The sequence below is a fragment of the Orbicella franksi genome, chromosome 2, assembly GCF_964199315.1.
Source record: "Orbicella franksi chromosome 2, jaOrbFran1.1, whole genome shotgun sequence".
Taxonomy (NCBI): Eukaryota; Metazoa; Cnidaria; class Anthozoa; order Scleractinia; family Merulinidae; genus Orbicella; species Orbicella franksi.
This window is the reverse complement of record NC_138146.1, coordinates 24843171-24857183: the sequence shown is the minus strand read 5'-3', so window position 1 is coordinate 24857183 and position 14013 is coordinate 24843171. Positions and strand designations below refer to the sequence as shown.

General features: G+C 41.3%; 1 protein-coding gene and 1 pseudogene across 2 annotated transcripts; both read left to right on the top strand.

Annotated features, from left to right (window-relative positions):
• The first annotated feature begins 7 nt into the window (after positions 1-7).
• On the top strand, positions 8-9167 carry LOC145478799 (uncharacterized). Of its 2 annotated transcripts, XM_081456970.1 has the most exons (3): positions 8-200; positions 4097-4811; positions 5868-9167. In XM_081456970.1, exons 2-3 carry the CDS (start codon positions 4124-4126, stop codon positions 7637-7639), a joined length of 2460 nt encoding a protein of 819 aa, XP_081313096.1. In that variant the 5' UTR covers positions 8-200; positions 4097-4123; the 3' UTR covers positions 7640-9167. The 2 variants fall into 2 exon arrangements, with proteins under 2 accessions (XP_081313096.1, XP_081313095.1); XM_081456969.1 differs by lacking the exon at positions 8-200 and having other exon boundaries at positions 3498-4811.
• Positions 9168-9187: 20 nt separating this feature from the next.
• On the top strand, positions 9188-12879 carry LOC145478831 (protein meiotic P26-like; annotated as a pseudogene).
• Positions 12880-14013: the final 1134 nt, after the last annotated feature.

Here is a 14013-nt window from a genome sequence, read left to right as displayed (position 1 = left end):
AACTTCACCAGCTACCCCTAAAGTAAAGCAATGGAAATTGCTCCTCCACTAAACCCTGACTAAACACAGTGAATAATTGTTCACTATCGTCATTCGTTTTGATGATTGAGCCTTGGTAGATGCGCATACTATTAGAAGATCGAGTTCCTGTTTGAGAGTGCAAAGGATTTCAATTTAGTTAGGACCTCAAAGATTCACAGGTTTGTTGCTTTAATTTTAGAATTATGTACATGTATAGAGTCACCTATTTCTGATCCACCAGGTACACACGTCAATATTTAATAAATACAATATTGAATCCTGCCTACCGCAATCTTAGTCACATGGAGTCGCATCAGTTATGTTCCACTGATACTGTTGTAAGTACAGAGTTAAGCTAACAGGGTATATTCATCTCCATTATCGATAGCCGCTAACCGTAAACAGGCTAACCTGGGCGCTATTCAGGCTAACCTGAGTGATATTCAGACTAACCGGAGCGCTATTAAGGGCTAAGTCGGCAGTCTGCAAATGTCATACAACAGTCTGACACACAGGTAGCTACAGATAAAAGGCCATGTTATGTTTCTGTCAAATCGCCTGACTTGCAATGCATCGAATTGTTCCAATAACGTCAAGGCTGCTCCCATTCGCCTGTTATTCATTTGGCTATTAAGTAGGATTCACAGCGTAAATGAAATGGCGCATACGATTTTCTTGTTTCTCGATAAAAGGCGGAAACAATAATGATATTTGTCTGTTTCTCACTCTAGCGTGGGAGCGCAGACGTATTTATCACTGTTTCCGCGGTAACTCCAAAAGGCAGACCATGCAGACTGCATTTACTTTTGACTCGCATTTTTTCAGTTCTAGTCACAAAATAGCGTTCAAATATATATCGGTGTGTTTGTTATTTATGCACAAGCCACACTGCACACAAGCTCAGTATGTGACTGTTGATTCAGTCGTCTCTAACAGACGATCGCTTCATAGATTTTGTAAAAATTACTGCGGCCCTTTAGTCCTAAATATGCTTTAAAAATAAAGCTATTTTAAAATTTTACTCGTAATGTAATTTCACGAGTAGAATTTTGGTTTACAAAATCTAATTCCAAATGATCGTTGGAGCGTGTCAGCGATCATACGAAAAAAGCCGAGCCCATGGAAAGATGACAGAGAACCGAACATTATTTGACATGCTCAGTGCGATACGGTTGCCGTGATAAGTTGATGCGATGGTAAATTTATCTGGCGTTATGACATTGGTGTTTTTATGGCGATTTAGATCACGAGTAGTCCCTCTTTCGCTTAGTCCGTCGAGCGTGACGCAACAGAAGTCAAAGAAAACCGTGAGGAAAAAATGTCTGGAGGCATCTATGAATAAACCTCGAGGAAAGAATGGCGCGGTCGACGGACTAACCGAACTGGAAGTACTACTCGTAATCTAATGGCGATTCAAATGGACACAATTTGCACCCAAGATGTATGGAAGACACAAAGAACATCCTATGGTGAGGTAAGTGAAGTTTGTTCCTATGCTTTATTTTGGGAATATTAAGGACTACAGGGAATTACCCATACAAAGTCTCTTAAACGCGTTTGTCTACATGTATTGAGTCAACAGTCAGGTACTGAGTTTGTGCGGCCTGTGGGTAATTAACAATATTTCCGATATTTTAAACACTATTTTGTAACAAGAACCGAAAAAATGTGAATCAAAAGTAAATGTGAAAACTAACGGTAAGAAATCAAAGGCCCCGGCCTGGGCTGCCTCGTGTTGCTGCGAAGAAATCCATTTCCAAACCAAACAAGTGTAATGCAAGCGTAACACTAGATATACATTTTTACTTCTGTTAACTTTACCAATAAAATTTGACCTGCCTTGATCTGGCCCGACTCGACCCTTAATTATTGACAATTAATTTTGTAATCTATACCTGTTTGCTTACTCTCGGAAAGTGTACATTATATAATAGTTTTTAACCGACTCATTGCCTGTGATCCCCCTAGATTTTCCCATGTTATGCTTCCATTTAGATTTTTGGGAATTCAATATTTACAACCGTTTACCAAAAGGGTTTCCTAATTTCCGAATTCCATGTCGTCCATTTCAGGAATGTTTATCCGGTTATATATTTAAGACAGTTTTAAACTTAAATCTCTTGTTTGTTGCTTTATTTCACGGAATGAAATGATACTGATATCAGAGGAATCGAAAACCAGTCAGCGAGAATAACTTCTGGGTAATTCGCGAATTGTGTAAAAGTTTAGACTATGCTCTCATGCTAGCCTGTGTACAGGCTACGCATGCTAAAAATTGTAATGATTGTTCGATTCGTCTTTTTTTCAAAATAAACTTTAATCTCGGATACGCGATCAAATTTACACGTTTTCTCGACTGTTCGACTCGACTTCACTCGACTATTGACTTGAATCGTTTAGAATTTTCAAGTTGACAACTCCTTCTCGACCTACTGTTACGAAAAATGTAAACTGGTGTACACATCACGTGCTCGCATGGAAGTGAGGCGATTTCAACAAGTTTTTTTGTCGACTTTTTTGTCGACTTTTTAGCCGACTTTTTAGTATTTTTCGCCATTCACAGGAATCTTACATTAGGAACCCAAAGAATGGCTACACAGGAATGTACCGAACTCACTCCGTACCCTCGTGTCCACGTGACCAAAATCACGTGGACACGAGGCAAAAAAAGGTACTCAGTCTTCACGGTCTGCACAGTCTTCACTGGTCCTCACGGTCTGCAGTCTGCATGGTGTGCGTTTTGGAGTGTCCGCTATTTTTATAACGATGTTGAATGTTTAATCAAACAGGCCGGCTCGTATAAACAGTCTTCTGAAACTTCCCTCTTTTAACTAGATTTTAATTTTGGTTGATACGAACTGACCGTAGCAAAATAAAGCACGAAAATGACCACCACGTTATGACATAACATGACCACGTTGCGTGATTTGTCAGACTAAAATTTCTTTGTTAAAGACAGACCGAGACATAATCAAATATATGTTTTTATTTTCGTTTTGCACCCGCTTTCAGTATTACGTGCATAGGTGACATCTTTCGACATGCCATCTTCCGCTATGCTGTGTAACCTGGCCTACGTCAAAAATGTAACCATAACGGATTTTTTTACACTAAAACTCGAATTTTAGTCATGAAAGATGGATTTATTTGACATCAAACTAAGGTTAGGAGTACCAAAAAGTCATTCCGGGAGAAATAAATCGACTGTTTTGAATGTTTACACCTTGCGAACATTAAAAGCGGCAGTAGCCCAAAACAGAAGCATATCATATGCTTCTGCCCAAAACTACTGGAGGTCACTATTGAGAGCCGATCGACTACACTAAAAGCGTTTGAATCGTCCCGTTAATAGGGAAACATGCACAATCCGCAATCTTCTTCAGCCATTTGAGGTTAGTAATTGTCATTTATCTGTCATTTGTTCCGCTAATAACTGGAAAATTGCCAGTTTCAGAGTTAAGAGCTCTTTCAGCCCTTAACATAACATGTCAAAAGATGGCATGTCGAACAATGATCGAAAGATGTTCGCCTATGCACGTAACAGTGAAAGCGGATGTAATTTGTATAAGCCCTTTCTACCAGTCCAAGGGCATTTTGCTTTGCGATTGGCCCAGAGATCTCTTCTTCAATTGACTAACTAAACTTACATATTTAGATTCCACCGCGTGGGACATTTTCACCTTGTTATCCTCCCTTCCCCTCAGCCTTTCTCCTTCCAACCCCTCTCCTCACAAATTCCGGTCCTCCGTGCCCCCTCCCCCTCCCCCTCTCTCTCTTCTCCCACTCATGGGTACCGCTGGTGACCACTAGTAAGGATTAGATCAACTACCTCCCTTTCTTTTCCTCCGACCGGCCTTTCACCCTCCTTTTCCCCTAGCCGGAAGCGTATACCACTCCGGCTTCACCCTTTCTCCAAGCGCACCGGCGATGTTGTGGGCAAGTTAAAACTTGGGATAGTTACCAACAAGAAAATGAAAAAAAACAAACAAACAAACAAACAAACAAAACAGGAAATGAAAAAGTGAGGTCCTAGAAAGAAAACTTCATGTATCGGACTGTTTTCCCTCTACCTAAGGTTAACCAATACCAGCTTGTTCCCAGCATGGCTTGTGCAGCACCAACAGCTTCATCCAGTAAAGAGACCACTAACTATGCTCGCTTGTGTCGTCTGCTGGTTGATGTTGGTACCCAGGCCCTCAGAGACACATTTGATGCCATCCATGCACCAGCAACCCTTCACACAGTTTTGGCGGGAAATAAAACCATGCTGCAATCACTCAGAACAAGGAAAATTATTAATCCAACACAATGGGGCAAACTGTTCCCTGCCATTCCTAATTCAGTGTCTTCGAGAGACTTTGACGTGACTCTCTTAATGGTTCTGTTGCGAAACATATGCGGCTTGCTCTCTCCCATAACTGGCTGGGACGCATTTCCTGCAGTAACAGACTTGACTCGTGAAGCGGATATCGCTCGTGTTAAGTATTTTAGAAACACTGTGTACGCTCATGCCGAGCACGCTTCAGTTGATGACGCAACGTTCAACACATACTGGCAAGACATCCGGGACACTCTGGTGAGACTGGGAGGAGTTAAGTACAAAGCGGCTATCGACAAGCTTGAAACTGAGTGTATGGACCCTGACATTGAAGATCATTACAAAGAACTTCTCAATCAATGGAAGAAGGATGAAAACAGCCTGAAAGATCAGCTGGAAACGGTCATAAAACGGCTCGATGAAATGACAGTACCCTCGAGCATGGCTCCTGCAAAGGGAACTAGTGATGAAGGTATATTGTGAGTTTTTTAAAACTTAAATTATTTCAAATCTCCCTTGTATCAATGGATTGAACTTCCCCGGTACGACTCCATACATGAGAGGGGAGGTTTACTACTTCTTGTTGGGCTTGGATCAAGATGTTAAGGGATGGGTCTTTTTACTGAGGGTAATATTGTACCATTGACTCTAGAGAAACTCTGTCCTCTCTTACCATACCCAAATTTGCATTTAGCCAATCAGAAGCCGTGTGAACTGCACTGATATCCTGACCTGCCATGGCTACAATATCATGGTCTCTTTTCTCAAGAAAAGTAATTTTTTATGAGTAAAATTGAAAAGAGGTTAGAAAAATAGAATGTAATAAGCTTGCAATTTTAATATCAAGGCTTACAAGGTGTCAAAACGTTCCCACCAAAACTGAACTAGTGCGCTTAACCGAACGCCTGACAGATTACCGTAACTAAAACGTCAACTTTACAGCCTCTAGTCAACCAACTGTCACGCATAGAAATCGAGAGCGAATAATCTTAATGTTTTAGTATAAATCTACCAGTTGTTCAAAAAGCCAGTAGTAAATCGTCTAAATCCTCTCCACAGACAGACACTTTGAAAACGCAAAAAGCGGCCGCCATTTTGTTAACAAGCGCATACCGCTGGGTTACTCACTATCTCAATAACAAAACAGCCGTGGATAGTGAGGAGCGTGAGCCAAGAGAACGACATTCGTGTTAGAACGCTCGTAGATTTATCATCATCTATCCTTTAGACGCTATCTGGTGCACAGGGCATCAGCAAGACTCCACCATCTCTGTCGGTCCTTGACATTAACACTTAATAGACTTAACAGAAGAGAACAAGTAAGGTAACATCTCCAGCTTAGACTTGCCCCAAGTCGATCTTTTCTTAATCCTTAATCTTAATCTTCAAACGACGAAGTCGCGAGGGCGAGCGCGAGCGATGCAAGTCGCGACTGAGAAACAGGGCAGGGAAGAATTATTGGAAAGGACTTTTAGAAAGTCTACCCCAGCTCAGTAACGTACGTTAATTCATACTTTTGCTTGATCAGGTAAAACCCCGAAGCAAGAGGATTTCTCGAATATGTGTAGAGAGCAACATCACGAAAATGAGACCCTTAATTATTACTGTCAAGATTGCAAAGTTTGTATTTGTGGCAAGTGTGGAGAAACACGTCATACTCGTCACACCAAGGTGGATATTCAGCAAGCCGCCGACGAACAGAAACTAAAGATGATGGAGGTTTTACAGGAAATGAAGGTAGATATGGCTGACTGTGAGATCCAAATGGAGAAAACAACAGAATCGTTGAGAATAAGCAGAGAAAAGATTGCCGCAGCGCGTAACAATGTACAGACTACTGTCGAAGAACTCGTTCGAGTGTTAAGAGAGCACGAGGCTGCCATGGTGACTAAGTTAGATGTTCTTGATGAAGCTGATCAAAGAGATCACTCAACGCAGTTGGAACATTTTCAGACGTGTGTCACGCAATTCAAAACGTCCGTGGAAGATTGCGAGGCAATCTTGCAGAGAAGCAGCAGTTTTGAAACTCTGAAAGTCCAACAGGATGTCATTGAAAGGTGTAAAGGTCTAATAAAGGCAACAAAAATGGACATTTATAAACCATCGCATGTTCATTACAAGGTAAATGAAGATTATGTTCAGAATGTGAGAAGTGCGGTTCCGGGTCAAGTTGATATTAGTAACACGAATCCTTTGCGGTCAGTAGCGGAAGGGAGAGGCTTGAAAGAAGGGGAAGCTGGCAAGGAATCTTACTTTACAATCGTGACAAACGACTCAGATGGGAAACAGTGTTACCATGAAATCGACCAGATAACAGCTAATGTTCAGACTCCAACCGGAAAGGGTCTGGAGAACAAGATTAAAGACCACGGAAATGGTAAACATACTGTCGCCTATACTCCCAATCGTCATGGACGTCATGAAGTGATGATCTTAGTTAATGATCAACCGCTGCCTGGAGGTCCCAGGAGTGTTCAAGTTCGTCCACATCAGTACAATTGTCTATATTTTGGGAGAGTACGTGGGAAAGCTCATGGAAAATTTAAAGTACCTTGTGATGTTGCAGTAAACAAGAAGACAGGCAAAATTGCAGTGGTTGATCAAAAGAACAAAAGAGTACAACTTTTTAACCCACTTTTTGACTATTTAACGGAGTGTGGTCAGAAGGGCCCAGCTGCTAAAAAACTAAGCAATCCCACTTCAGTTGCATTTACCAACACCGGTAACCTCATTATCATTGCTTCGAGCGCTATGTATTGCTTCACCGAAAATGGTCAGTTTCTCAACAGTGTCACCAACCAACACCTTTACGATCCATTCAAATTAACTATTACTTGTGATGGCCACATGGTGGTGTCTGACCGGGGTGACAAGTCAGTCAAGATCCTCTCCCCTGACGGTACAGAGTTGGTACAATCCTTTAGTGCTTCAGACTGTGATGAGTCCCCTTGGATTGCTATCTGTCACCAGAACATGTTCTTTGTCTCTTATCCCTTGGCTCATGTTGTCAAAGTGTTTAGTAAAGAAGGCGAATTTCTTTATGATATTGGCAGTGAGAATTCTGGTAACGGACGCTTGAGCGAGCCTCTTGGACTTGCCATTGACAAGTTTAACAACCTTGTAGTATGTGACGGGGATGACAGCGACCTGAAAGTTTTCACACTGGATGGAAAATTTGTAAACAGGATAATTTCACTTTTTTCATCCCTCAAGTACCCTTGCTCTGTTACGTTATCAAGTTCTGGGAACTCATTGTTTGTTGCTGATAGCGCCAAGGATTGTCTTTTTATCTTTTGGTAACTTGAAAATATCAAGCATTTTTATATTACATTTTTCGTTTTTGTTTCGTTAGAGGACCCTCAGTAGTGTTGCCAAACAAAATCAGAATCATTTCTGTTTAGCCTTGCTACCCGGCTATCAAGTTATTACCAAGTCCCGAGCAGCCTCATTGGGAGCTGTGAACATCATATGACAATAACATTGCAGTAGCTTAAACATAGATGTTTGCATAGCTTAATTTGGGGATGTAATGAATAGAAAAGAAATGCTTTTAAAAACGACTTAGCTCGTCTTCTTGGTGTTTGATGTGTTACACGTGTTTCCATGTCGCTTTGGACTGTTTTAAAGCGATTTCAGAGAGTTTTAGTTTCACTATTCTCACTCCATAGAATAAATCTGGAGTGTTCTGCTTTCAGTTTATAGCTGATTATTTTCGAGCCCGCGGTCTTGAGCATTTAAGGTTTCTTGCATTGAATTAATCCGAATGGTTGAACATGGCCCCGATAAGTTTCCCCCATCTTTTAGCGACTATAAATATAGGTAGTCATGGATTCACACTACGGGGGGTATTTAGAAAATCTCTCAAAATTGCACGAGTCTTTAGGCGAGTGCAATTTGAAAGAATTTTCAACTATCACGAGTAGTACAAATCCTTAACTGCTGGAGGCTTCATACGATTACTCACTACAGTGCAAATTAAGAATTAACGATAAATTAGCCTGCTCTCAGCCAATCACAGTGACGTAAATTTCTCAGTCATATAATAAAAGCAATAACTACAGCTACTATTCAGTATTCTGACACGGATTCGTTTGGATAAGAAACCTAGCAATGGAAACACGAGGACAATTATAAAAGCCTCCATTTATCAAAATAATCAACTCTATTATTCAACTCAGTCTGACTCTAAATCCCACATGAACACAAACGGCTGTAGAATTAAACAAGACTGACCCCATAGTGCTTTACGAGATAGCCTTAGTTGCGGTCTAACCAGAGGAATCTCGGTATAAGACTGTGTACAATACAAGTGAATAGATGACAGATCATATATTTGAACTGCGCGGCCTTGAAAGATATAGAGTTACAATTTATCATCGCAGTTACACAGTTACGAAATTAAAGCCTGAAAAAAAAAAAAAAAAAAAAAAAAAAAAACAGGCCTGAACGGGATTCGAACCCATGACCTCTGCGATACCGGTGCAGTGCTCTGCCGTTCGTAATATACCCGTGGATGGCACTGGCCGGTACCGCAGAGGTCATGGGTTCGAATCCCGTTCAGGTCTGAATTTTTTTCAGGCGTTAATTTCACAACTGCTTAAGTTCTGTGTATATCTGCGATGATCAATCATATCTTCATACTGAGTAGAATGCCACAATTCAAGAAAAACCCAGAGTCCTGAACATGTGTGACATTCAATTTGACACTGTTCACGAAACGAGGCTCCTCGAATAAATCATGTATGGTCCATTATCAATTTGAACTTCTTGTAATCGGGTGTGTTTATAAAACCTTCCCAACTACTTTTGTCCTGAAAAATAAGATGCTAGGAAGTAAAACACTGATGTTTACATATAATTTACGTCCGTACTGAGGTTGTTTATATCATTTTCGCAGTCCGCAGTCCATCCTTTTACTCGTAGGTAAAATTTGCCTTTGAAAATCATGGGTGGTCCATGACGTTCATTACGTGGTCCATTGGATGAGTCCACTATGGGCCATGTCCATACATTGTAATCCCACAATACCACCGCCTCCACCGTTCAAGATTATTTTGCCAAGCCACGATGATCGCGATTACATTGTAGGTAGGTAAAGTCTGCATACGAGCCAAGTGGTTCATCAGGCCGGAGCTTATCCCGGTTTCAGTAGCATGAAGCGACTAGGAGTGTTTCTACTCCCCCCTGCATGGGATACTAGTCCATCGCAGGGTTACCCCCCAGGATTAAATTCACCGGTACCAATTTATACACCTGGGTGGAGAGAGGCACCGTGAGAGTAAAGTGTCTTGCCCAAGAACACAACACGATGTCCCCGGCCAGGGCTCGAACCCGGACCGCTCGCTCCGGAGTCGAGCACACTATGTACTAACCATGAGGCTACCGCGCCTCCCATACATCACATTACATTGTAACTATAATAAAAAGTTCTTTTCGAAGTTACAAATCCCTGTTTTCAAAAAATATTCCTTTTGCAAAATCATGCCATACAAATCCAGTCCACTGTTGTATTCCTGAAATTCCGGCCTTGGATAAAGCAAAGCGCCTAGTTCCCAATGTTACTCGATGAGTCCACACTCTCCTGCCCCAGACCCTATTTTATTTCAGCTCTTCTGATAGAGATAGAGACCGGAGATTTATTGTAAAGAAAAAGACACAGGACTTTATTTGTCAGGTTTGTTTCCGTTGATTTTAATGCTTCATTCTTTTAGCACTTATGTTACTCATGCCAGGTGTGCACTGTAAGTACTCTGTATCCGATCTCGGTTAAGAAATTGACGACATTATCCGTGTTTTTATCGAGGTATAGAAACACCAATGGCAGTTTCCAGGTAGGAGAACGAGAAGTGCTGTGATAACACGAGCGAGTGTTCATGTTTCCTTCTCAAACTCATTAATAATTCATCAAACGAAATCATGGCCGTGACGGTGTTTGGATATCTGATCTTAAATAATTTTTTTTGCAATTTTATTTCTCCGTTTTCTGTACGGGCCCGCAAATGATCCCAGGACCGCAAATGATCCCGGATCGCAAGTGATCCCGACCAAAAAATAAGGAATGGTATGGATGGTGGAATGGTGTGGATAGGGATTTAGCGTGTATAGATATTATTATTATTTTTTGAAGCCGTCTTCAATCTAGCCTGCGAACGCAGACGTATTTCCGGCTGTCGCTTGTCTCCGCCGAAAATAGCGTCTGCGAACCAATCACAGTTTAGCTCAAGTAGACCCAGAACTACTGCACGAGGTATTCGCTGCAAGGAGCACTCGAGTTTCATTCTATCATGGAATCTGCTTGGCCAAAGAGAAACAAAAGTCATTACGTCACAGAAATCGTTTCCTGGCTCGGGTTTGCAGACGTTATTTTCGGCGAAGACAAGCGACAGCCGGAAATACGTCTGCGTTCGCAGGCTATCTTAAATAATGGCCTACAACTAGATTCTTTCCCATCATACTTTCGACTGAAAAACGGACTTGGAATTAACAGTTAAAGTTGAACCTTCACAGACCACTGCATGTGAATAACGTGGAAAATGAAAGAGCTATTGAGAGTTTACTTCAAATACTTCCAGGCCAAGTTCTTGTTAGTTCCACAAGTGTTTTGCAATCAGCGGCAGAAGGAAAAGGCTTGGAAGGAGTCGAAGTTGGTAGAGAAACTTAATTTTGGGATCTCAACAAGAGATTTCGAGGGAAAAAAATGTGTTTTTACAAGAACGAGCAAGTTGCAGTTTCAATAAAGACTCCGCTGGGGGAAGACCATGACAAGGTAATCGAAAAAAAGCAAGATGGCAGATGTGATGTACATTTCACACCAAATTTCCCTGTACCGCATCACGTGATAATAACGGTTAACAGTCAGCCGCTGACTGGTAGTCCCAGGAGTATTCACGTGTCTCCACATTAGCACAAGCACGTGTTTTCATTTGGCTCAAGTGGAAAAGGACGAGGACAATTTGACGATCCATCTGACATTCCAGTGTGTGACAAATCAGGGAACGTTGCGGTTGCAGACTGCCAAAACAACAGAGTTCAACTGTTCAGTTGGGGTGGCGATTTCTTGAGAGAATTCGGACACGAGGCAAATGGCTCCGAGAGACTAGAAGAGCCGTTCTCGGTCGCATTCACCAGGTGTGGTGAAATCGTTGTACAGTCCATTCCGGTATCATTTCCGACGTTTACTCACCGAAAGCTGTCAGTTTATAAAACATATCACCAATGACCAGCTGAAGTCCCCGTGGGCCTTGTTTATTGCACGTGACGATCACATGATTGTATGCGGCAATGGAGACAAAGCAATAAAGGTCCTCTCCCAAGACGGTACACAGCTGTTACGGTCCTTCAACACTCCCGCTGCGGAGAGTCCCTGTGGTTCGCTGTTTTCCACCCGCAGGACATGTTCTTTGTGTCCTATGAAGGGGAGGTTTATTGCGTAAAGGTGTTCAGTAAGGAAGGAACATTTTTATATGACATTGGCATGGAGGGACCCTGCGCCGCTCAATAAAAGGGTCCTTTTAGATTTACCGTCGACAGGTTTAACAACTTGATTGTATGTGACTGTGAAAGCAAAAGTGTACGAGCGCTCACGCTGGATGGAAAGTTTGTTAACGAAATAGGTGAACAAGAACTCACTGAGAATGTGATGCCTTAGTCTGTTCCGATCTCGAAGAACGGACAATTGTTTATCACTAATCCAGCTGACAACTGCGTTCATGTTTTTGAATGAAATCTGTTAAATTAAAGCGTAAAATAATCTAATGTGTTTGCAAAAAAATAACTCCATTGGCATTTCTAGAGGTTTTGAAACATTGGAAATCAAGGCCATCCTGGCCGGATTGTTTGCGTAAATAACCGGCAGAAAAAGATCAATGTTTAATTTCTCACAACCATCTTTTAAAGGTATCGCAACAAACAGTCCCAGCACTCGGCGTTCAAATCTGTAACTTCGATATTTTGCTGGATATGGCGTGCTCTTTATAGGGTTTTAGTTTTGCGCGTTGAATTCTTTATTCCCCTGATGTAATGTGAACAAAATAAACAACTGATTCGGCGGATTTTTAGCAGAAACAATTTCCACAACCATCATCTCATGGTGCCAATAATGTGTCTTTATATTTTTTGTTACTGTTCGTGGAAGCAAGGCAAGCTTTACGTTCAAGGGGGTTAGTGGGTAAATGCCACCCCTTGTATGACGTTCCTTCACAATAGGGCGTTTTCATTCACGTGGCCAGCACACATGAAAATTTATGAGAACAAAAATAAGTGTTTACATAAGAAAAGAGTTCAACTCCCACAGGATTGGTTTGGAACACCAATATGGCTGCCGTGACGTTATGTGAAAACGTTCTGTAGACCTTTTAAGGTGGCCGAACACAGTTTTGATACCTGTGTTTCAATCTCCTTTTTCTCTAAAACCCTTGATCCTTTGTTCGCCAAAAATAGCTACACGCAAGTTAACAACACAAACTTCGGATTTTTGATAGCTAGGCTGACGTATGTGCCGTTGCCATGGCAACATGAATTAATATAAACAGGCCTTTAGAATCGGTTTTGTTTGTTTGCAGAAAATCTAGTCGTTAGAATTTCTTTCTCATGTGCATGCAACAAGATTGTAACAATGCTCACAAGTTAGCACTATTTTAATTTTAGTTTAACAGAGGGATCTTTAATTATCACTTGCAGAAGTTTAACTGGAATATCTAGAATCGCCTTTGTCAATTTTCATTTTTTTTCCATATTCTAGTTACTTGTTTTCTAAAGTATTTTCGTGCCAAATTTCGTGAAATTCTAACGAGTGGTTCTCGAGAAATAGGCGTATTTCCAAGAAAGCTATTCCGCATTCAATCGCAATTTTTTGCCTTACTACGCATGCGCTGCATTTAACTGGGTTCTTTCGGTAAAAAAGAAAAATCTGAGAATCGCTGGGTTCTTTGCGTCGTTCACCGCCTTTTCTAAAGAATAAAGCCATAAACGCACTGTGTTCAATTATGAAAAAAAAAAAAGCACAGATAGCGAGGGCATTGACCAAATCGCTGTATCGATGCTATGGTTGCTTTGTGTAATCCTTGTGCGCGCGCTGAATGGCATTAGCAAGAGCGCGCGCTGAAATTTTGTTCGGCCACCTTAAACTTGGGCGGTTTGTCTTCCCATTACAGACCACGTGATGTTGTCTAGGGAATTGTTCTTTATTTTTCATTCATTTACACGCGACTATTTGAAAATTTGAAAGCAAGAATTCTGGAGAGCATTATCACATGGTCTGAAATGAGGCAACAGTCTGCCCAAGCTAAAGAGACAGATTTTGAAAAGGGGATTTTAATAGCTGTTCACTCACCCCTTGGAAACATTTTGATTTGACAGCCGTTTGTCCACGGTTCTAAACGTTGCCATAGCAACCCTGTTTTGACATGCATGTATACCAAAATTTCGAACTTTTAGAAGCAATTCCTTAATTCACAATTTTTGGTTCTTTCCGTAAAAGTTGCAGTTTTAGTTTCATTCCTATTAATGTTATGGAATGATTCTTGCGTCGATTATGTTATCTTAGGGGCGTCGAGATAAAGTGCTGAAACGAAAGGAGTTAATTGACATATACAACAAATACCCATCTTATCTTGTAAGATGCCAAGTTCATTAAGCTCTAGGCCACCTATTGTAAGGCAGTCTGCGTGTTTTCA